This window comes from Labrus bergylta, chromosome 4 (genome assembly GCF_963930695.1).
Source record: "Labrus bergylta chromosome 4, fLabBer1.1, whole genome shotgun sequence".
Lineage (NCBI taxonomy): Eukaryota > Metazoa > Chordata > Actinopteri > Labriformes > Labridae > Labrus > Labrus bergylta.
The window spans coordinates 3982712-3999320 of NC_089198.1; the positions used below are offsets into that span (position 1 = coordinate 3982712).

Consider the following 16609-nt stretch of genomic DNA (forward strand, 5'->3'; position numbering starts at 1 on the left):
AAAAGGACATCAGGAGGGGGCTACGAGCCGAGCTGCTGCCAGCTTGTTTCCAGGTGTGCAGCTTCAGTATGCTCACCAGGTGTTTACTCTGAGAAGAGGGTAATAACCCAATCAGAACGGGTGATTAAAGGGACAGCGGTATTCTGTGGTCCTTGAGGGTGGGCGGCACGGGTTTGAGTCTGGCCTGTGGCTCCTTTCCCGCATGTCATTCTCCCCCTGGCTTCTGACTCTGTCTCCTGTCCTGTCTCTAAAATAGTTGCATGAAAAGCCCCCACTGAATCTTAAGAACTGATGACTAAAACCGGCCAAAAACTGAATAAAGCACCATCATGTTAAAAAGCTGCCTTTCAGATGATCTTTGGTGCCTCTTTTGGGGCTGTAAGCCAAGCTACGGCCAACTATAGCTCAACTTTGTACTCTTAATTCGATCCCGACTTCTTGTTGAATCAGAGCCTGTAGTTAAAACAAGGACCTGAAACTATGAGGGAGAAGTCATGTGACTCTGGATGTCCCAGGTAAAAGAGGTGAACGTAGATAAATAGACAAATCTGTGGATTACAGTCAGATACAAACCAGAAATTTAAGTGCCTGATGGAGAGACAAATAAAAACAACAGCAGTAATCCTCAGGTTTGTGATGCCCTTCCCTCTGTTTGTTCTGAAGGAAGGATTGTGATTCTGATTTTCTAGCCTGTAAGTTTTGAGAGATTTGTAGCAGTGTCCTCTAGGTGACTTTGAACCGCCCCTGTATCAACCACTGCTTCCAAAAATACATTGTTACATAACCGACAAAAAACGTGTGGAATGATGATATGTGTTTGCATCCTGCGGTTTTGGCCGTGGCGCCCGGTGTGATGATGGTTTGATAAAAGATGCAAAAGCGATTGATGGATTTCAGTTGACAAGGACTGAATGTAAGCAGCTCGGCTAATGAGCCCGCTGAGAGGAGAATAACATGGACGCTGCATCGATCCACTGTCACGCAGCTAAGTGTGCAGCGGGCAGGACACACACACAAATAGAAGCAGCACACGCAATGTGAGTCAGACGTGCAGCACACACACACACACACACACACACACACACACACACACACACACACAGAGCTGTGTTTACTAGGTGCAGCTCTGAGAAATCTCAGAAAGCTTTTAACGTGTTGTGTTTCCTGGAAAGGGTTCGGCTCTGATAAGCTTGTGATGGTTGTAATGAAGGCAAGATGGGGCACCACCCTGAGCAGACCACCTCACTACGGACCAATCAGAGACCGGATATTTTTGTCAACATGCTGTAAGAACAGAGAGCCTCGTTTCCTGTCAGGAGCACACGGCAGGGTCGACTCCTTCTCCGCGCGTGTCTTCTCAGAACTCGGTTGTCGTTCTTCAGAGTGCGACTGTGATTAGAGGACAAGGTGTGAAAACTGACAACCCGATTCAGAGGAAATGATTTTATAACCGAAGGGATCAAGTGGAAATATGTAAAGCAGGTCTGAGGTTTTCCTGAACTGCTTTTGGCATCGTTCAGCTTATCATTTTGCAGCCAGCTTCTTTTTTTGTTGCTCTTAGCAGTTAGTAGTTAGCATCTTTTAGCCCATATGACCCCACGGCACACAGACTCCTTCACTGCTCGTACAAACACTAATCCTCTATGAGTTGAGATGTTAAATCTCCTGTGAACATAGTTTAAGTCCACTGTTTGTTTTGTTAGGAGGTAGGACACAGAGGAACGAGTACTTGTTGAGTTATCATTTTAACCTTCTCCATGAGGTGTTCACTAAACTTAACCCGCTTTGTGCAGGACTGAACGGCGTTTTCATCGCTTGTCCTGCGTCCTGCAAATTAAGACGACGTCCTTGATACATTGACTCTAGTTCTCACAGTCGCATTTCTGAAACCTGGTTTGTGTCCGATATGCTGAGTAGAAATCTAAAGAGAGATATCACTGTGGTTTGTTTCAGACGTCATTCAGTCAGCCCACACGTGGGGTCAAGGGTCAAGGGCTCTCCAGCCTGTCACCATCCTCCTTTGTTACACAAACTACAGGATGCACTTTCAGCTGGATGATGCAAACTAAAGAAAAGGAGATGAAGCTCGTAGTGCTCCAAATCAGTCTGGGACTCAAGATCACTTTTCACTTTTGCCCTGCCTTGGTCTTGGTCTTGGTCTTGGTCTTGGTCTTGGTCTTGGTCTTAGTCTTGGTCTTGGTCTCTCCCTGTCTTGGTCTTGGTCTTAGTCTTGGTCTTAGTCTTAGTCTTGGTCTTGGTCTTGGTCTTAGTCTTAGTCTTGGTCTTGTCTCAGTCTTGGTCTTGGTCTTGGTCTTGGTCTTAGTCTTAGTCTTGGTCTTGGTCTTGGTCTTAGTCTTAGTCTTAGTCTTGGTCTTGGTCTTGGTCTTAGTCTTAGTCTTGGTCTTGTCTCAGTCTTGGTCTTGGTCTTGGTCTTAGTCTTAGTCTTGGTCTTGGTCTTGGTCTTGTCTCGGTCTCGGTCTTGTCTTGGTCTCTCCCTGCCTTAGTCTTAGTCTTAGTCTTAGTCTTGGTCTTGGTCTTGGTCTTGTCTTGGTCTCTCCCTGCCTTGGTCTTGGTCTTAGTCTTAGTCTTAGTCTTAGTCTTGGTCTTGGTCTTGGTCTTGTCTTGGTCTCTCCCTGCCTTGGTCTTGGTCTTAGTCTTAGTCTTAGTCTTAGTCTTAGTCTTAGTCTTGGTCTTGTCTCGGTCTTGGTCTTGTCTTGGTCTCTCCCTGTCTTGGTCTTGTCTTGGTCTTAGTCTTAGTCTTAGTCTTAGTCTTGGTCTTGGTCTTGGTCTTGTCTTGGTCTCTCCCTGTCTTGGTCTTGGTCTTGGTCTTGGTCTTGGTCTTGGTCTTGGTCTTGTCTTGGTCTTGGTCTTGTCTTGGTCTCTCCCTGTCTTGGTCTTGGTCTTGGTCTTAGTCTTAGTCTTAGTCTTAGTCTTGGTCTTGGTCTTGGTCTTGGTCTTGGTCTTGTCTTGGTCTCTCCCTGCCTTGGTCTTGGTCTTGGTCTTGGTCTTAGTCTTAGTCTTGGTCTTGGTCTTGGTCTTGGTCTTGGTCTTGGTCTTGTCTCAGTCTTGGGCTTGTCTTGGTCTCTCCCTGTCTTGGTCTTGGTCTTGGTCTTGGTCTTGGTCTTGGTCTTGGTCTTAGTCTTGGTCTTAGTCTTGGTCTTGGTCTTGGTCTTGGTCTTGTCTTGGTCTCTCCCTGTCTTGGTCTTGGTCTTGGTCTTGGTCTTGGTCTTGGTCTTGGTCTTGGTCTTGGTCTTGTCTCGGTCTTGGTCTTGTCTTGGTCTCTCCCTGTCTTGGTCTTGGTCTTGGTCTTAGTCTTGGTCTTGTTCTTGGTCTTGGTCTCTCCCTGTCTTGGTCTTGGTCTTGGTCTCTCCCTGTCTTGGTCTTTTCTCGGTCTCTCCCTGTCTTGGTCTTGGTCTTGGTCTTGGTCTTGGTCTTTTCTCGGTCTCTCCCTGCCTTGGTCTTGGTCTTGGTCTTGGTCTTTTCTCGGTCTCTCCCTGCCTTGGTCTTGGTCTTGGTCTTGGTCTTGGTCTTTTCTCGGTCTCTCCCTGTCTTAAACAAAGTTTAGGAAATAATTTGTTTTTGCCACATCAGCCAAATTTTTATTCTTGAATTAAAATTACGATGTGATGGCGCCCGCCGCCCATTACAACTCTAAAATAACTGATTTCTCTGGCTTTTATGATTGTTGGAAACATTTGAGGTAATGTAAGTGCTCAAGAAAAAATATATAACATAGATCTAGTCCATTTTTTAATTAACTCAGATATTTTAGTGTAAAATTTTAATACAATTCTACATAATGTACCTTTAAATGAAGGATCCAAGTCCGTACTTTATTTTATGGCAGCAGTGATATTATCAAATCAAGCCGGCTACAATCCTGTATGCATGACATCATCTTAGTATTTTAAGTAGATGCCATGTTGAGGTCTTTCCTGAGGAACATTGTTGTGCACTGAACCACTGATGCAGCAGACATCATAATTATGAATGGATTTTAATATGCAACCTTTAAACCGGGACTTCCTGCTCCTTCACGGCTGACTTTAATCCCACCACAAGCAACAACCTCACAAAGCACCAAAGGAACAACGTGGTGTTTTTTTTTTTTTTTTTTAGTGAACACCAGTCAAGTCAGATTTGAAGATAGAAGTTGTCAGAGAGCGGCTGGAGGGCTTCAGCTCTCGGCTATGTTCAAGCTGCGCTAATGACTTCCAAAGCTAATCTGACACTGAGTCTGCTGCTGGCTCTCAGCTGTCCAAGCAGGGACGATGTCCAGTGGAGCAAACACACACACTATGGCATCCTGATAAACTCCACACTGCAAAAAAAAGAAAGAAAAGAAAAAGGTCTGCCTGTGCAAGTCCCACACTGCTGTGAAGTGACAGAGTAAGACTTTAATGCTCAAATGTGACAAACTGATTAAAGCCTGCAGAGTCCTGAGAGTTTTGTTTCACCAAACAGAGAGGGAGAGAGAGAGGGAGCTACTTCTTGTTGTTGCTTATCGCTGTAGTGGCAACCCAAAAAGGGAATCAAACAGAAAATGTTCAAAATAAATGTGACGCCTCAAATTTCAATAAATCTGCAGAACAAGGAGCTTGTACAGCGTTACATCATGAGAGAAACCGCTGAGCAGTTCAACTTGAAGCAAACATTTCTAACATGCTTTTGCAAAATAAAGTCACAGATCCAGTTTCCATGTCTCTTTTAAGTCCGTACAACATCATCTGATAGCATCTGAATGATTTAAAATGAGGCATTCAGTGACTGCATTAAAAAGAAAAAAACACTCTATGAGGGGCGCTGGGTAGCCTGGTGGTTATGTGGTGCGCCCCATGTAGGGGAGGCCTACGTACAGTCCTGGTTGCAGCAGCCGTAGGTTTGAATCCAACGTCTGCTGTCAGTCTTCAACTGTCCTGTAAGGTAAAAAAAAAAAAAAAAAAGGTCTTGGAAGCTGGACCCAAAAGCAACAGGACTTGGTTGAAGATCTTGAAGATGCTTCACCGCTCCTCCTCTGAATGGCGTCTTCAGTTTTAAGAAGTTGCCATTTACACCTGAAGGACAAAGGACGCTCCTGTTAAGATGACAAAGTGTCAAAGAAGAGGTGGTGGTCTGAGACTTCATCCATCAACAACCTAAAGTACTGTTTTGAATTCTGTCCAAAAACAACTGAAGACGATGTCATTTCAAAGCTGATATATGAATGTTTACTGCCGAAACGATGTTCATAAAAGACGAGGACTCACAGCTTTATTCTGTGTAATTAAACGATCTTTTGTTGTTTTAATTTGTTGCACAAATTTCCCCCACGGGGGATCAATAAAGTTTATCTTTATCTTTAATGATTGATCTGCTCTAAAAGACAGGTGTGTGCTGTAGGGTGTGTGTAGTGTGTAGTGTGTAGTCTGTAGTGTGTGCTGTAGCCATTCATCAAACATTGTGTGCAGGACTATTTGGAGGAATTACCAAAGACTGGGTTCCTATTATTTCTCTTTTTTTGTTGCAGTGGTATCAAAACAAGCACTGACGTTTGATTTATCATCAAAAAGGAATACTCTGTCTGTGGTGCAGCACAGATCTTAGACCAACCTGAGCTCGATACTGTATATCCTCAAATTTCAAATCACGTCGACTTTGTAAAAATCAACATTTCTTGCAGTGGATCCTCAGCACTAGACCCCGCAGCGCTCGGTTGTGGTGCAGCAGCAGCAGAAACATTAGCAACGCTCCACTGAAATGTTTGTCTGTCTAGACCTCAATTTGGGGATTCACTGCGCCGCTTTCCAGCACAGAGAGCAGGTCAGCACGAACACAGCCGAGCTGAGAGCTGAGAGCTGAGAGCCGGTGCTGCACAGGAAACACAAACACCTGTTCTCCTTCATTTTACACACCGAGCACACCACATCTAAATACAGCGTCACAATATTATTACCTAAAAATAGAACCAGTTTACTGAAGTGAAAACATTAGAACACGAATGCCTTCACATTGTTAAAGAAGCAGTATGTGACTCTGACACCTAGTGTTTAAAATGGGTACTCCAGTCTAAATTCTAAACATCATAGAGAGCTGTCTCCCCCCCCCCTCACTCAGGTCACCATGTGGTGGACTCTGAAGCTTCAGTGTTTATCCAGCTCTGCATGGGTCTGTAAACCTTTCTGTGTTCTAACCTCTCTCCATTTTTCAAAAGCATCTCCAATATTGATCCTAGTTTGAGCACGTTTCTGCTCGTGGAGCTTATTAGAAACATGCAGAGGCTTTTTAGGTCGGGTACACTCACTTCTATCTGAACCACTTCTCTTGACCGCTTCCATCGCTGCAACACCTGTTGACCTGATAACTGCTCTCATATCTGGCAAACCGAGGGGCGTCCAAAACGGCCGTGTGGGGGGGTCGCCTTAAAACTGCCTACCTTCTCTGGTCCAAACAAATCCAGAGCATTCAGGAGCAGAATCTAAAGTTAGAAGGAGGACATACTGGCTGCTGCATTGTTGTCAGAGAAGCCAGCACTTCAACATAGCATGTTTCCTTAATGATCAGATAGTAAGATACCTTTATCATCTCACTCTCTACACATCTCACTGATTGGACCTTTAACAATTTAAATTATGATTTATTAAATCACAGTTAAGGACCTGACCGGTCTGAAAGTTTCATACTGATTCAAATCACGAGGAGTTTGTTGATGATGTTTGACGGCCTGACGTGAACGCTAAAGGTTAAACCTCCTGCTCGGGCTTTGTTTTGACTGTTTTTTATTGATGAGACGTTTCAAGTCAGCACAGATTACCCACACTGTGTGTGTACTTCACATCAGTCCAAATAAATGATATGCAAACGGACATGTCGGTCATATCGCTGCATTTTCTTAATTTATTACAAGTGGCATCAGTGTTTGTTTAACCTGATTTCACTCAGCAGTACAGTGTGTGTGTGTGTGTGTGTGTGTGTGTGTGTGTGTGTGTGTGTGTGTGTGTGTGTGTGTGTGTGTGTGTGTGTGTGTGTGTGTGTGTGAAACAGCATCACTGGATGGCTTTTCATTCAGTGTGACAATAATGAATAAAGATAGATGTGTTTGTAGTGAATGTAGCAGAGGATGTAGTCTCTCGCTCTCTCTCTCTCTGTGTCCCTCGCCCCCCTCATGCCTCCTGCGTCTCTCTCTCTCTTTACTTGTGCTCGAGGTTTGAAGAGGCCCTCGACAGCTCTCAGACGGCGACATGCAGCTTCACAGAGGCGGCCTGGCTTTTACTGTTATTTATTTATTTTATTGGGAAACTGCGTTATGAGGCGGGAGAAAAACAACTCAGAGTCACGCTCATCAGCTGTTTACTACATGCTGCTGACACGTCATGTCTGTTTGAGGTGACACCGTTATAGGGGCATAGTTTATAGATTCTTTAATGAACCCACCCCCCCCCCAAAAAAAGAGAATACCGACCAATGTAGAGTTTACAGATAATGCAAGTTTTGTTAATGTTATGACTGTGTTTCTTCCCATCATTTAGAGTTAATGATCCAGATACAAAGACAGTTAATCATGTTTGTAAATATGATTATTGTCACCTCACATCGAGGAGGGTCCTGGTTTGAATCCCCGTCTGACAGGAGTCTCTCTGTGAGGAGTTTGCATGTTCACCTTGTGCATGTGTGGGTTCTCTCCGAGTACTCAAACTTCCTCCCACAGTCCAAAGACATGCTCGTTAGGTTAATAAATGACTCTAAATTGCCCCTAGGTGTGAGTGTGGCTGGTTGTCTGTCTCTATATGTCAGCCCTGTTATTGGCTGGTGAACAGTCCAGCGTGTAGCCCCGCCTCTCGCTCAGTGACAGCTGGGATCAACACCCCTCGCAACACTGGATGGGAAAAGCAGTGAAGATAATGGGTGGATGGATTTTTAAAAAAGGTCACATATTCTCCTCTTCAACCAGTTTAAATAAGTCTCAGAGCTCCTCAAAACATGTGTGTGAAGTTTCTTCTTCTGAATCCACTCTGATCCTGTATTTGATCAAACATGTAAAGTTAAAGTTTCATCCAGTGAAGTTTGGTACTTTTGAATAGAGTCGTGTTTTTGCAATTTCTAGTCTTTCTTCAAAGAGTGTTCATTAATTTATTAGAAAAATGTTTATTGTGGTCTTTAATCCAGTGAGACTCGTTCTGTTGAACTTGTGGTTGGAACAAATTCAGATTTAAAGCAGCTCAGTCCAATTCTTATAAACAGTCCACAGGGGTGTACTTCTAAATGTCTTCTGATTCACACCATTGATTGGTTGACATTATTCAGTAGTTTGCTGCAATTGTGTTCTTATGATGGTGAAGGGATGACCCTCCCTGCTCTGTCTCTATTTGGCTCGTACACACTAACTACTACCCAGTTAGTGGGGCTCAGTTGGTAGAGTTGTTGTCTCTCAACTGGAAAGTCTGGGGTTTGATCCCCAGCTCCTGCAGCCACATGTCCGATGTGTCCTTGGGCAAGACACTTAACCCCTCGTTTGCCGTTTGCCTGCCTCAGCACCATGGGGGGCAGAGCTTTCAGCTGCTCTGGAACTCTCTGTCACCTGACATTCGCACCACTGACTCCTTCCCCATCTTCAAATCCAGACTCAAAACCCATCTGTTCAAGATCGCCGACTCACTCTAACATTTTAACTGCAATTACACTGTCCTACATTTCATCTCTTTTATTGTATGCTGATTTTATCCATCGTTGTTTTTTAAATGTTGATCTTGTGTGTCTTGAAAGGCGCTTATAAATACATTATTATTATTATTATTATTATTATTATTATTATTATTATTATTATTATTATTATTATTATTATTATTATTATTATTATTATAAGTTGCTCCAGCTGCTTCGTCGGCGGTGTATGAATGTGTATGAATGGGATGAGTTACTTCTGATGGTCTCTTTACTCAGCAGCCTCTACCATCAGTGTGTGAATGTGTATGTGTGACCTGCGGTGTAAACACACTTTGAGTTGTCAGAAGACGAGAAAATAAATATACAAACTCTCAAGTCCATTTACTTAATATGCAAGAGGAGTCTTACATAGAGGGTTAACTTCTTGTTTCTGTTCGGCTATGGAGCAGGATTGATCTGAAGTACAGTCTGATCTGCTGATGGTTGATCCAAGTAAATGTACCAGACAGAATTGCCCCCCCTCCCCCTCCCTTCCCTCACTATCAGGTTGTTTACTTAATGCCGACAAACTGCTGAGTTCAGGCTCTTGTTCTTCTCCAAAGTCTCCCTCTTGTCATCCTGCACCAAACACTCACTTTCTCTTTTAGCACATTAGGAGGATTTGTGGGTGGAGAAACTTCAGTTCTGTTTTTTTGTTTTTGTTTTATGTATCGAGTCACTGAAGGAGGCAGTTACTTGGCGCTGATGACGATCCCTGAGGCCAAAAAAAACACTCTGCATGTCTCCCACTCCAAATCTGTTTCTGCCTCAGCCAAGCGGCTCTGCATGGGTACAATGACGGCAAGATCAAAATGTGTATCTGAGTGTTGTTTCTGCAGGCCTGGAGGCTTTGCAGGATCCTGCTGGAGGAGCTTAGGCTGGCAGAGCGCTCCTTGAAATCATTTCTCGCAGACAGACCTTTATGTAATTTGTTTTGACAAGATTTATTCACTTGTGTTTGACTGCTTAATAGTTTTTTTTTTCTTTGACTTGTGTCTAATCCCTCTTTGCTCTTAATCTGGATGTTATGTCATCCACTGCAGACCACATTTAAACTGAATCTATGCACTGAGATAAACACAAGTGAGCTTCTTAAACTCACTACTTTACTTTAACGTACATCTTATGTAAGATCTTATCACGTGTACTCAGAGAGCCCCTCGGTGGTGTCAACAGCACCCACCCACCGCTCTGGACACGCCCCTTAACACAAATTCTTTAGGTGACATAAAACACAAGACAGGTACAAAAGGAGGTACATGTTCTGTGTTTGACAATGAAGTCAGAAGTGAAGGTATTTGCTGTTTTCAGACAAGATAAAGGTCCATCCTGCCCCCCCCTCCCCCCCCCCCATGTCAAAGGGGGTCAAAATAAGGTCCAGGTTTCCTCCTTCGCAGAAAGGATACTTGGACTGTTTCAGACGACTTATGTGTTTTATTTTCTTCCCCCACAGGAGAGACTGGTGTTATCAGTCCTTCCACGTTTTGTAGTTTTGGAAATGATCAACGACATGACAAATGTAGAGGACGAACACCTCCAGCACCAGTTTCACAGAATCTACATCCACCGCTACGAGAATGTCAGGTGAGGACGCCGCCCGTTGGCTTTCTGTTTGACTCATTCATATACAGCAGAAACATAAAAGATGCAGATGAGCAAAGACAGTAACTGAGAAGCCAACATGTCAGAAGGTTTATTTTTTGATCATCCACCAAACCAGTCTACAGATCCAGAACCCTCCCTACTTCCCCAGTTTAACCAGTAACACTTAAAGGTGACATATTCTCCTCCTCTTCAGTGTAAATAAGTCTCAGAGCTCCTCAAAACATGTGTGTGAAGTTTCTTGTTCTAAATCCACTCTGATCCTGTATTTGATCATGTCTATAAACCCCTCTATTTCAGCCCTGCTCAGAACAGACTGTTTCTGTGTCTGTACCTTTAAATATGTAAATGAGCTGTGTCTGACCACGCCCCCTCTCTGGAAGAGCTTGGGTGTACTCAGTCTTTCTCGCTTCATGTCCTATTGTTTACGGTGAGAAGGCAGACTCAGAGGGCAGAACAAACACCTAGCTGTGGGAGTGTCACCCACCTGGGGGAGGGGCTACTGCCCTTTGTGATGTCATGAAGGGAAAATCTCCTAACGGCCTATTTGAGCACACATTTTCTGAAAAGTGGAGCAGGCAAAAGACAGAGAGGATGGACTTTTCTCATCATTGGGGGGTTTGTAGACGGACTAGAGACACATGTTAGAGTTAGAGAAACATGGTGAAGAGGATTTTTTACAATATGTGACCTTTAATAAAAGAGCCTCCTTCTCAACATCTAAATCTGGACCAACAATTCAAACTGTACAAGTGCAACATTATTCTGACAGTTTTTTTTGTGTTAAAGGTCATAATACAAACTTTTTATATCTTCATTTTGTAATGTTCAGGGAAAGCAGGGCTTTACTTAAATGTGCAGGGTTGTTTTTTTACATTCCGAGTGTGTAATGCAGTCAGTATTTAAAGTATTTGTGTGGTGACCTGGATATTAAAGTGACATTTCCGTATTTTATTCAGCATTCTTTTCGCAGATGTTAAAGGCTTCACAAACCTCTCCACGACGCTGTCGGCGCAGGAGCTGGTGCGAATGTTGAACGAACTCTTTGCACGCTTCGACCGCCTCGCACATGTAAGTGATGCAGATTCTCATCCCCAGATCAAACACTTTGAAAAAAAACATCCAGCAGACCAGGGCGTGTTCCTCACTCGGGGGTGCGATCAGATCTGGACTTTATGTTCCGTATCTTAAAGGTGCACTATGTAAATTAATCAAAACAACAAAAGATGACGTTGAGGCTGGCAGGGAATCATGGGAGTTCTCGCTCCACCACGATGAAAACGAACTCCGAGTTGACCGTAGTCATGACGACCAGGTGAAACCGACCTGAGGAAGAGAATATGTTTACAGACGAGCTGATGTATCCGACTATAATTCACATGATGTTTTTATCACAGCAGCACAAACAGCAACAGTACGACAGCTTTCAGTAGCAGCTCACGCTTCATTATGCAGCGGTCATTGACATTACAGCCACTGTTTCCACGGCAACAATAAACATGATTTCTCTGTCTTTGAAAAACATGTATAACAAGTTTAGTTCATTTTGAATTAATTTAGATATTTGAATGTAAACAGTGTCATAAAATTCAACATTGTACGTTTAAAGAAAAACCCAGGGCGATTCTCTGTAGCCTCTCACGTGGCTCGTCTTCACTGCGACAGCCTCTAAGGCAGTGGTTCTCAACTGGTGGGTCGGGACCCAAAAGGGGGTCATGCAGTCGTTTTCAGTGGGACCAGAAAAAAAAAGTGTCAAAAAGGTCTAACAATCACATTTAAAACACGTTTGTTTTGTGATTTGTTTGGACAGTCTGCGGTCAAAATTGCACCATTTTTCATAAAACAAATCTCATTGGTTGTAAAAATATCAGAAATTTGGGAGCTGCTGATGGGTCCTGAGGCTGGACCAGTTACTGCTCTGAGGGTCTACATATTGTACACTTAAAGACGATTCTCGGTTGCCTTTCACGCGGCTCGTCCTCACCCTCTAAGGGGTTTCATAAAACTCCTCCAGTCACTGCATGAATATTTAATTGAAAACACCAGAGTGAATAACTGATCGGACGCTCACTCTGTGGGCTCTTCTGCTCGTCTGAGATCAGACCGCCACGCTTGGCCGGTCAGGATTTCACGGTCTGCGCGTTAAAGTGGAACCGACCTGATACGCTTTATTTATTTTTCATTCATTGTTTCTATTGAACACCGCTCGTCTTCTCTTCTGCTGTGAGGTCAGGAGGTGTTCTGGATTCTAGTCTACAGTTAACCTGATTGGAGCGTTGATTTTGCAGGAGAATCACTGTCTGCGGATAAAGATCCTCGGAGACTGTTACTACTGCGTGTCCGGTCTACCTGAGCCCAGACAAGACCACGCCCACTGCTGTGTGGAGATGGGCCTCAGCATGATCAAGACCATCAGGTACGTCCTCCACACTGGTTCTGTCTCTGTGTATGATTCTGTTTTATCTTAATCAACACTTTAGAGCGCACACACCCATGTAGGGAGGCTGTGGTCCTCCAAGGGGGGCAGCCCGGGTTTTTAATCCGACCTGTGGCTCCTTTTTCCGCATGTCATTCCCCGATCTCTCGGGATCTCAGGACTCTTCCTGTAGAGTGAAGGTTAGGACAAGAAGTTAAGCACAGAAGCAGGAAGTGGTTAGGGATCCCAAAGTGAGGTCAAACAGCTCAAAGGAACGGTAACAAAGGTCAATGTGTGATGTCATAAGGTCAATGTGTGATGTCATAAGGTGGATATGACTTTGGACTCGTCAGCTGAGCTGTCTGAGAGTTTGTTAAAGTGAAACGAGACATCCAAAGATGCTCCACGCTGCAGCCTCTAACCCCTCCCTGCAGTTATCTCATCTCTCACAGAGCATCTCTTCTGTATGCGGGCTTTGTGATCTGAAAGATGCCTCACTGAAATATTTGCATTTGCAAGAATGTACCCCCCCCGGCTGCGTTTCTACAAAACAAACAATCACAGGGTCCAAATCGTATCACACGTTCGTGCATCACAGGGCTGAAAAGGAAAAAATATTTCCCAGTGATGGTGTCATTTAAAAAAATATATATTACACGACGAGGATTTGCAGATCTCATAAGCTCATGAATCACAACTCATAGCTGACGGTGTAATCTTCACATCGAGGGTATGCAGCAGACATAACGTCGCTCTGCCCTTCTTTGTGATCGTCTCAAACACCCTAGAGGATGTGCTTTTTTTTTTCACTCCCCGTTATCTTGTTTGTCGCTGCAGCGTTTTGGCAGCGTCACAAACACATCGGGTGTGACGGAGAGGGAGGAGAGGGAGGACTGATGTTGAGAGGAAATCGAGGGATTAGGGATGGATAAGCTGTGAGATTTGTGATGCGAACTATTAAGTCGATATGGTGAGCTGAGTACAAGCCGACCACTTTGTGCTGCGGGAGGAGTGCAACCTGCTACACACGGCTTCAATGTTAATTAATAACATGTACATTAAAAAGACGGATACAGAGACCTGCTGGCGTCGTTCATTCACATCCAATACCAACGTGCACAGAGCTGAACAGGCTGTGAAGCTTTCTAAAACATCTCACAGTGACCCTCCAGTCATTCACAGGGTGTTTATGGGGAGTAGAGTTATCCACAGAGGTCTCCATTTCTTCAAACAAGCAGTCCAGTTATTAAGAACAACTGTGTGTCGACAACCCTCAGTGGCAGGCGGAGTAAAAGTCAGGATGAGCTGAGCTGAGCTGCTGCTACAAAATCTTGTCTCTTCAATGTGCTGAAGAAGCTTGCAGAGTCAGATTTGCACAAAATCCGTTAATATTACTGAACCATGACATAACCACCCCTCTGCTTGTCAACAAATGCACGCAGTCTGAGGAGGGCGGGGCGGCGACCGACCAACCACCGTCGCCGAACCAACATGTCAAATTGCCCAAAAAAGGGGCGGAGCAGGACACAGACCGACGACCTGCGGTCTCCTTGTTGTGTCAGGACCTTTGAGGACGCAGTCTGCACTTCCTGTTGTTGTTTCCTCACTTGTGTTGTTCTCACTCTCTGATGTACGACGCTTTGGATAAAAAGCGTCTGCTGAATGAATTATAGAATATGTTTACAGCTCCAGCAGGTAGAAGTCTGCAGTGCGTGGATCATTACAAGAATAACTTAAATACATGACTGGAACATCAGGGGGAAAACTGACCTAAGAGAGAAAGCGATATAATAGAGACGACTCTATGATAGAAACTAAAGACAAATGAAAACATGTGAAGAACAATGACAGCAAACTGAATCAATCTTCTGTATTATTTAGGATTTCCTGTGTCCTCCATCGCTTTGCAGCTGAACTTCATGGTGGAAGTGAATGCTTCAGAGGTGTATCCGCTCCGTCAAAGCGTGATGTCAGAGTGACTCAGCCTAAAACAACAGAGATGTTGTTTTCATTACATAAACTCCTGTGAGACACTTCTTTATGTTCATACGTGCGGGGTTAACAGCCACCTTTGTGTCAGCTTAATAACCTGAATTATCTCTAAGTACTCTTTACTCTTCATCTCCCTTCGTTTATATTCATTTGATGTTCATCATGAACAAGAAGTCGGCCTCATCAGGAGCCGAGTCACAAAACACCCGACGGAGAGCTCCTGGCCTGGTTTATCATCACCACTAATGCACATCAAGATGGAAGTTTTCCTGTTAAAATCCCCGAGGTCAAACACGAGCAGGGAGCGGGGGAGGCTCTCGTCGAGTCATCTCCTTTGTGATTGGTTCTCAACAAAGAGTAGCTAAAACAAACCCAAAACAGCATGATCGTCCGTGTGAACTGACCGCAGGCTACAGATGGAAATATACCTCTTTGTAACACTTTGATTTGAAGTTTTTACTCTTTTGGTTTTTTGCAGTTTCATAAGTGAGTGATATAAACAGAATCTACTAAATGTTGTCCGCATACATCCTTTTATGCAGGCTAATGATTGAGATTTGGTTCTGTGCTCTTACCCCCGATCCTCACATGCCCCACTGGATCTGTTTCTGGAACATGATCAGCTGTTCACACATCACAGGAGAATGCCAAGATCATGCGGGAATAAAAAAGAAAAACGTGCTAACAACATGTTGCTTTGTCTTTCTGAGGATGACTCATTGTTCACTCGGTGCCTGTTTTGACGTCATGTTGATAAAGTGATGGAAAATACGATGTGTTTTATTTTGAAATTGGCTTCGCGTTTCCTTGTCTGACTTCCTGTCCGGGTTGTCATATTCTGTCGAGCTTGACGCGTGCTAACAGCGAGCTCCGTCGAAAATAGACTCGCAGCGTATTTGAAACGGAGCAGAGCGCAGTGGCGCTGGTGGCACAGAGTACGTGGGAATTGGGGGTTAGGCCGGACTGTACCGTACAGTAATGGACAGTCACATCAGATCAGCTCATTTCCTTCTAAACTAAAGTAAGGCAGGTGTAATGATGTACGAATCAGAACTAACCTTTGACCTCTGCTGGGAGGTCAAGCTCTTTACTGCACAGCCAGTAAAGTATCACATCATCATCCTCATCGTTATCATGAATAACTGCAGTTTGCTCGAGCTTACTTCCAGCCCAGGGAGCCGTTCAGCAGCACACTGACTTTAAGCACCTGTCCTAAACTCCCAGGATGCCTTTCAACTCACATTAATCACTCACTGCTGCTGTGAGGCATGAAGTGAGAGCGGAGGGGCGGGCTGTGGCGGGGCAGGATGGGCTGGGAGGGACAGGTCTTTCTGCTCCTCACAGACATCTATCAGCCTCACTTTGTCCTGCTTCTGTCGTCTTCTGGGAAAACAAAGAATGAAATGACAACATGATGTTCTGCTCTTTTTAAAATGCTCTTTGAAATGCTTTGTGCTCTTGAATATAAAACAACAGTTTGACATGTATCGTGTTTAGACCACTTCTTGAAGGTCTCTTTTTTTTTACTCGGTCTTGTCTCGGTCTCAGACTGGGGGAACTCTGAATTTTAGATCAAGACCGGTCAAGACCACCACGGAGAGGATATTGTTCCACGTCATCACTGTTATTAGGAAGGAAAAAGAATAACTTAAATTCAGTTGTCGTTTTTTTTTTGTAGATTTTTATCCCCTGGTTACGACCGCAACCTTCCCGGTGTTACGGTCTAAGTGAGTGACACGCCCCCTAAACACAAGATGATGACTCTTAAGTAAAATGTATGGTCTTGGGTCTCGCCCTGCCCTGGTCTCGGTCTTGACTCGGTCTTGATCCCTAAATGTCTTGGTCTTGATTCGGTCTTGATCCCTAAATGTCTTGGTCTTGACTCGGTCTTGATCCCTAAATGTCTTGGTCTTGTCTCGG

At 44.2% G+C, this 16609-nt stretch overlaps 1 protein-coding gene across 1 annotated transcript in view; it reads left to right on the forward strand.

Annotated features, from left to right (window-relative positions):
- adcy8 (adenylate cyclase 8 (brain)) overlaps positions 1–16609 on the forward strand; it is a 97728-nt gene that overhangs the window by 29617 nt on the left and 51502 nt on the right. Inside the window, exons 3-5 of the mRNA XM_029281163.2 lie at positions 10133–10263; positions 11241–11352; positions 12570–12697. Of these exons, the coding sequence (XP_029136996.2) occupies positions 10133–10263; positions 11241–11352; positions 12570–12697 (371 nt within the window). The remainder of the gene's footprint in view (positions 1–10132; positions 10264–11240; positions 11353–12569; positions 12698–16609) is intronic.